Here is a 7,715-nt window from a genome sequence, read left to right on the forward strand (position 1 = left end):
GGAAGGAGGGATGGTGTGGATATCCCTAATTATGGATTCGTCTGGGGTTTAATAGAGAAATCCATAGGTAATCCATAAACCTGGTCATTTCCCATCTTCCATCCCTTAAGTAATTTCCAAATCGACTTTTCTGTTATTTATTTTTTTCTCCTTTTAAATTGCTGTGAGGGGTTGATTCACCACCACCTTGGAGGAAAACGCAGGCTGCCCGCGGAAAGAGCAAAATAGTTGAAAATCCGGGCGGCCACGCCCACAATTTCTATTTGTCTGTCATCACATGTCATCATCATCAATGCCAGAGCTGCCCGAGGCCTGGCCAGTGGCGCTGAAGGAGTTAAACAGCACCCCCAAACCCCCTCATTTCTCAAACGGATGGAAGTAGGTAACTGTGTCCCATTCACTGGTGACTGTGACCTTGGGCTGTGACACAGGGAAGGCGTGTCTTCTTCGCACTGTTCCCGTAAGAAAAGGCAGCGAGTGACTCAGGCCTTCTCGGGGCCTGCAAGCCGCCGAGCGTTTTTCTGAATGATCCCGTGTCTACACGTTGGAATCAGGAAGAGAAACATTTCACTCTTCACTCACCAAATAAAACCATCTATCCATCAGAGGCAACGCCGCTGAGGGGAGCCAGGGACTTAAAAAAAAAAAGCCGTTCCACATTTTCCCTTTAACTCCCCCCGCCCCCCCCAGCTTTGGGGCATAAACAAAGACATCTGCCACATCAAGAGCCTGGTTTGTTTTGTGTTTTTTAAAACTGGAAACTGAAATGCGATCATCAACAGTGTCCCTTGAAAGGAGCTTTTGAAATTTAAAAGTGACTTCTGCAACCTGCACTATTTTAAGTCTCAGTCAAAATGAGCCCTCGAATTTTTTTTTTAAGAAAGTTTAACATTTCACTTGATCATGAAACGAAACTTGTGTGGCACGATCTATAATTTACTGTTTAAGAATACTGTTTCTCGAAAACCGCCTTCAACAGGCTACTAAATATATGATTAAAATGTAACGATGAGCCCTGCAAGTTATTGGACCATCCCTAATGAAAATATATCCCAGGACCCATGATCTGTTGCTGTTTAATTTAAAAACATATACTTAAAAAAAAAAAAAGGCCTTGGAAGATGTCCAGTGCTCCCAATTTTATTTTTATTTAATGCTAAGTCTGTGTGTGCACACCCTGTCCTCTAAACTCCTTAGAAGGTTCACAACTTCCTTTCCTGGAGACATCGGCCAAGCCATTGATGGACAGGGTAAAAGCTGCAGACACCTAGACATGTCCTATGTGACAGGAAGTGTAGTAGTTTGTAAAGGCATCCCCTTTCATCTCTATAAATCCCGGCTCCACGATATCCATGAACCTCCTGCATGACTTTGGCCCTGACTCTCTATTCCAGAACTTTCCGAAGGGCAGGCTTTTTTTTTTTCTCTCTCTCTCTTTGGCCTTCAAGTGCATTTCATCTGGCCCCGCAGGGCGGTTTTCCTCCAGAGCTTTCCAGAGAGCGAGCAGCTCCATGTCCTGACAGTGTCTGCCATGTCGTCACTGCCTTCCCCTTCCAACCTGTTCTTGCAGCCCCGCTGGCTCGCTGCAAGCTCAACCATAAACAAGTGCTTTTTCTGGCTTTGGGTCCTCTATCCAGTGGCCCTTTCCCCAGCCCCTGGCCTCCCTCCCCCTTTTTTTTTCCTACCCTCAGTTCCAGCCAAAACCCGACCCCTAACCCACACTGCCATGCGTGATGAAAGCAACAGCCGTTTCTAACCTCACTTTTAAAAAAACTAAAAAAAAAAGGCCTCGGAAAATGTTCAGTGCTCCCAAGTTTATTTTTATTTAATGCTAGACGTTTAAAGAGAAAAAAAAAAAAAAAGTACTGTAAATCTGACACATGACAGAATGCAGGTGATATTTCCACAGCGTGATTGTTTAAAATATAATCATGTTCATAGCTGAGATTACACTCACTTCGGTTTGACATAAATTGCATCATATATAGAAAAAGTTATCACCTTCCACTTAAAAAAAAAAAAAAAGTTAAGGTTAAAAGGTGGCACACTTTTTAAAATACTTGGTGGCCAAGGAAAGGGTATATAGTAAAAGTTGTAAACCATGTGTTCATTCCATAACTTTTAATGTGGGGCCACATGAAAGAGTACATGTGTGAAATTCTGTAAGTCGGGAAAGCAAAAAAAAAAAGGGGGGGGGAAAGCTACGACGCCCATCCCGTAATATTCTGAGTATTAAAAGCACAGCTGAAACATTAGGAACTGAAATCTGATACTGCCCATGTACAGTAAGCAGCTTTCAGGCGTTTTTTATCCAGCTGTGGAAAACCATACTGTCATCAGGTACAACAACAGATCAAACCCCTGTCCCGACGTCAACTTTTTCACGTAAGGCCAGAAAAATCACCCTCCCCGATCAACACTTTCCAGCTGCCAGTCTTCCATAGAGGCCACCCAGGGGCCAGGCAGACGCATGCAAATCTTATTTTTTAACAGGAGTCACCTCCACACACAGCCCTGTAAAGCTGTTTGCTTCCGTCCCCACTTCACCATCAGCAGAGAAAAACCAGAGGCAGCCTTTTCCACAGCTGGATAGACGTATACAGAACGGCAGGATGGTTCTAGATCATTCTTTTCGGAAAAGCTATCTGTGCTAAGATTGCAAAACATACAGATAAGCTCCCACAAATTAGGTCAAATGACGGATCGACGTGTAACATCTACGAGGTCAAATTCCAGTTTAGAATAAAGTGCCTAGATACACATGGATACAACAGGCCATAATGGTTGAATTCTTTACACATGTCTCTTATGGGCATGGAAAACAGACTGTCTGCCTGTGTACATTACATAAGAGAAACCAGTTGGATCTGAGTCATAGCTACTCCAATTTAAAAAAAAAAAAAAAAACACGAAACAAACTGGTTAATCATGCAAGTCTGTCGGCCATATAACAATGACTAGGAACATGAATTTGCACAGCATTAATAAGTGCACTCATTAAAAACACTACGAAAGAGACCGTATTTGGCGCAGTATCTGATTTTCAAGTGTTAATAACCCGACCATTAAAAAAAAAAAATCCTTTTGAGCACTTTCCGAAAGACAAAACACATAACTAAAAAATAACCCAAAGTGGGGAACAATCTGTTTTCAGATGCAAATAAAAGCTGGGTTGTGAACGACACACGACGTTACGTTGCAACAGACCTGGAAAACGATGATTCAGACTGATGTTAGGGCCAAGTTACACACACCTGAACATCAAAGGACTTAGAATCGTGCTCCTGTGCATGTGAGAACAGCACAAAAGAAAAACCAGCCTCGCTCCGGGGACAACTATGTCTACTACAGTTGATGATTTATTGGTTTTTAAAAAATCATTTCACTGATGCAAAATAGTCATCAAAAGAAATTAGTTTACAAAAGGCTTCTGAAAAGAGTTGGGAGAGGTGGGGCCTGTTATGTAAAACCTTTTAATTTTCACGAGTTTATCTTTTTTTTTTTCCCCCCCAAAGAACTGTTATTATTTATTCACTCCACAGGTAAGAGGAAATGAGTGTCCTCCACCCCCCGCTGGGCTGTCACTGACACGGCCCCTGGCAGTCCTGGCAACCAGCACCCTGGTGCAGTGGCTGTCATTGTACCATGACTGCACTCAGCACTTGCAAGAGACAGGGTGTAGGTGACGCTAGCCACAGCCACAGCGCTACAGGTCAATGTTAAAAACAAAACAAAACACGAAACAGAAACGAAAACAACCCCACCATCTCCAAGTTCACGGGGACTGGAATTCCTATTGCAACTCTTTCCAAAGGCCAAGGCGCTGGCAACAGCAGAGCTCGGGGTGTTTACAACAGAGCTCGGGGCCGAACCAGGCCCCGGTCAAAGATGGCAGTGCCATGTGCACACCACCGTCACCACCCTCCGTCACCCGGCTGTGTCTTATGTAACCGACTAGCATGCAGCATTAGGATCTTACAACTGATTGCGTGGGCAGTGAGCAGTGGTCAACTTTGCCTTAAAAAATCAAGAGAAAGTCTCCCTCGAAACCACACCGTCCCCCAAATTCTCTCAGTAGCAGCAACTCCCAGGCAGTCCTCCATGTCCCAACAACTGAACTTGAAAAACAAAACAAAGACGGACTCAAAACCTCTTTTCCCGTTCCTTTCGGGGGACAGTGTTTTGGGGGTCAACTTGGTGAGGTTGCCCAGTGGTGTGCCCACTTCACAAGGCTGCCCCTGCCGCCTCACTTCCTCTCCTTCTCCACCAGTTGGCCTCCGGCCTGCGACAGGAGCCAGCCACAAGGAATAACGGACAGTAAGGCAATCTTACAACGTCAGAAAATGTATTTGGCTTTTTTTTTTTTTTCTTCTTTTTAAAATAAGTGCATTACAAATACAGCTAGAAGCAGTTCGGGGGGGTTTGCCAAGTGCTCTAAAAAAGCAGCGCAAGTCACAGCCTACATGGAACCGGTCACTGTCACCAAGATAATGAAGCACAGAGATAGGCTAATAACGTTAACAAAAGAAGAAAAATGCCTTGATAAGTACATACCTTTTGTCGTCAAAAAAAATATATATATAGAAACACAATGTATTCAAAAAAAAAATCATCAAAATTATACAGCCATGTTTATGAAGTCTACATTTCCCTTGTCTTGGATATATATATATATAATATATATATGGAGATTATATATATACAGTTCAAGCAGTTTTCGTGAAGGGTAGCCATCGGGTTTTTCCGAAACCGGGAAGTCACGAGTCTCTCTCTTTTTTCACTTTCACGTCTCCGGCCAGGATGGTGGCGATCTCCCCTTGCATGAAGGCCCAGGGGACGTTGGAGCCCACCAGGGGGCACTTCTCCCCGCTGGGGCAGTAGACCTCCCCGCTGGCCCCCTGCTGCTTGATGCTCTGTCTGGAGCAAGGGAAGCAGAACTTGTGGGAAGGGACCGACGGGCACTGCACGAAGTGGGTGTCCTCCAGGCGCTCGTGGCAGAGGGTGCAGCACAGGGGGGCGCTGGCCGCCAGGGAGGAGTCCGGGAGGCTGGCGGGGTGCACGGGCTCCAGTCCTCCGGTGCCGCCGGCCCCCTGGCCCCCCACCTCCCTGGGGCCCAGCCTTCTTTGGTTCATAGAGGACGGAGAGGGTGGGCTGCTGCTATTCCTCCTGGTGGTGGAGTGCACCGGGTTGGCATCTTTGGAGGCATGGCTGCCCCCCGCATTGTCTGCTACTAGGATCAGGGCTGCCATGGGGGACTGGCCGTTCTGGGCAGCTTCGGGCGGCGTGGTGGTCCGGTTGGAATGGGGCGAGGCTGTGGGCGGCGGCGGAGACACAAACGAGGGTGTCGGGTTCAGGGGGATCTTGAGCCCTTCCGTGGACGTGGACAGCCACGGCTGGGCCTCCCCGTTGATCTTCGGGGGCCCGACCTCTCCTTCCGGCTCTGGGGAAGTCTTCCTTTTCCTTGCTGTTCTTGCCACTGAAAACCACAAGCAAATAGGAAAAAAAAGGGGGGGGGGGGGAGAAGAGAAAAATAAATGAACACACACTTGGAAAAGGATCTTTTCCTAATGCACCTCTGTCTACCCGGTGAAAGCCTGCATGTATGTGTGTGTGTGTATAAAACCCATGTAAGTTTCAAATGCACGTGCAACTTAAAACACCCATGTTCACGGGGCTGGCTCCCTAAGTTTCTTTAAAAAGCCACCGAAACTGGCCCACAGACGCCTGCCTATTTTTACGCACTGCAGGCATGTCCCCGGCTTGACCTGTTGCCTGGGGGTTTGAAGGTGGGGTGCCCCCCCCCCCCGCCCCCTCTGCTCCCGTCCAAGAACGAATTGCTGGGGAACTGGGGAAGGAAACCCTGTGTCAGGCCCTGCAGCCCCGCCTGACTCATCTCTGTTGTGCTGCTTCAGCACATGAACACGTTGCCACCGCGCGCTGGTTCCGCCCGCCCCGGGGCGCGCAGGAAGTTGGCTGTTTGTTGTTTCTGGGCTGGGGCAGATGTGAATGGAAAGAACCGCCCCCCCCCCCTCCTGCGCCACGGCCCCGGGTCCCCCCCCCCCCATACGGGGACCCCCACTGCACCCTACGGCCGCCCCTACCTGCTTTGGACCCGTTGGCCCCGTTGGCCTCGAACCCCAGCAGCCGGCCCGCGCTCAGCGCCGAGGGCTCCTTCTTGAACTTGCTCTCGAAGGCGCCCGCGTGGCCGTGCTGGTGCAGCGCCAGCAGCGTGTCCCGCACCGTCTTGGGCCGGGCCACCCAGTCCTGCTCCCCGGGCGCGCGGCCCTTGCCCGCCGCCTCGGCGCCCAGCTCGGCGGACCCGGCGGCGGGGGCCAGGCTGTCGGCCGGGCCGCGGTGCGCGGGCGGCGCCTTCTCCTTGGCGCTGGCCGCCGCCGCCGCCTCGCGCGGCTCGTGCTCGGTGACCGCGCAGCCGGACACGGACGCGGGCCGCTTGTGCACGCCCAGCTCGGCGGGCGGCGCGGAGCCCAGGCCGGCGGCGGGGCCCGACACGGCGACCAGCGAGGCGGCGGCGCGGCCCCCGAGCCCCAGCGCGGCCGAGCCGTTCATGAGCGGCACCAGCGTGGGCGGCACGGCGTGGCCGCGGCGCGGGGTCGGGCTCTGGCGGTTCAGCTCGGGCGGCTCCTCCAGCTTGGAGAAGCCGTTGGGCACCAGGATGCCGTTCACCGGCGGCGGCTGCGGCGTCGGGGGCTGCGCCAGGCCCGCGGCCGAGCGGGCGCCGCCGAAGTCGGGGCCGAGGCGCGGGGGGCGCTCGGCGGCCAGCGGGTAGCGCTCCAGCGCCTGCGGGGCGCGGGCCGCCTCGGGGCCGAGCTGCGGCGGCTGCAGCAGCAGGTCCTTGGCCGAGAGCGGCGGCGGCTTGGCGGCCGCGGCGGCGCCGGGCGTGGAGCGGCCCTCGGGGAAGCAGCCGTGCGCCCGCTTCAGCTGCCGCGCCGTCTCGATGACGAACTCGACGCGGTCGGCGCCCTCGTAGTTGACGCAGCCGCGGCACACGGGCTCCGTGAAGTCCCAGATCATGGCCCAGGGCATGCGAGGCAGGTCACACAGGTAGCAGGACTGGCGCCGGGACGCGGCCGCCACCGCCACCGCCGCGGCCATGTCCGCGCCGCCCGCCGGGGAGGGGGCGCTGCCGCTCGCCGCCGGCCCCGCGCGCGCCCTCCGGCCCCCCCAACCCCGCGGCTCCCCCACCAGCGGCGGCGGCGGCCGCAGGGGCGGCGGCGGAGGCAGAGCCCGCGCGGGATCGGCGCCCGCGCAGCGCCCCCGCGGCACGAGGGGCGGCGGGCGCGGGGCGAGCGGCTGCAGGCGCGGCAGCACGGCCCCCCGGCGGGCGCGGGCGGGCGGCGGGCGCGGCGGCGGCGGGGGCTCGGCCGAGACGGCGGGCCTCCAGACCGGAGCGAAGACGGGCCGCGCGGGCGCGGACGAGCGCAGCAGGTCGCGGCGGCGGCGGGCGGGCGCGGAGTGCGGGGCGGCCGGGGGGCGGGGGCCGGGGGGCGGCCGCGGGGGCAGGCTCAGCCCGAGCGGCGAGGCATGCCGCGCCGAGGAGGCGGGCGGGCGGACGGTGCGGGCCCCGGTCGCCGCGCTGCTCCCTCCGCTCCGGGCGTCGCCGCTCTCTAGCGCGCGCTCAGCGCTCTGCCCGCCGCTGCGCCGCCGCCGGGGCTGCTGAGCTGCCGCCGCGCCGCTCCACTTCTACGGGCTCGATT

At 54.8% G+C, this 7,715-nt stretch overlaps 1 protein-coding gene across 1 annotated transcript; it reads right to left on the reverse strand.

Annotated features, from left to right (window-relative positions):
• Window positions 1-1,799: 1,799 nt before the first annotated feature.
• Window positions 1,800-7,194, reverse strand: IRF2BP2 (interferon regulatory factor 2 binding protein 2). The gene is made up of 2 exons (XM_070401373.1): window positions 6,102-7,194; window positions 1,800-5,476 (listed from the first exon to the last, which is right to left on the reverse strand). The coding sequence occupies exons 1-2, from the start codon at window positions 7,111-7,113 to the stop codon at window positions 4,758-4,760; spliced, it is 1,731 nt and encodes a 576-aa protein (XP_070257474.1). The 5' UTR covers window positions 7,114-7,194; the 3' UTR covers window positions 1,800-4,757.
• Window positions 7,195-7,715: the final 521 nt, after the last annotated feature.

The sequence above is a fragment of the Myotis yumanensis genome, unplaced genomic scaffold (genome assembly GCF_028538775.1).
Source record: "Myotis yumanensis isolate MYYU_CA2020_CCGP unplaced genomic scaffold, mMyoYum1.0.hap1 SCAF_22, whole genome shotgun sequence".
NCBI lineage: Eukaryota > Metazoa > Chordata > Mammalia > Chiroptera > Vespertilionidae > Myotis > Myotis yumanensis.

Coding starts and splice junctions, on each gene's coding strand:
- IRF2BP2 (XM_070401373.1), bottom strand. CDS start 7,113: ATGGCCGCGGCGGTGGCGGTGGCGGCCGCGTCCCGGCGCCAGTCCTGC. Junction 5,477..6,101: donor GGCCAACGGGTCCAAAGCAG/GTAGGGGCGGCC, acceptor TGTGGTTTTCAG/TGGCAAGAACAGCAAGGAAA.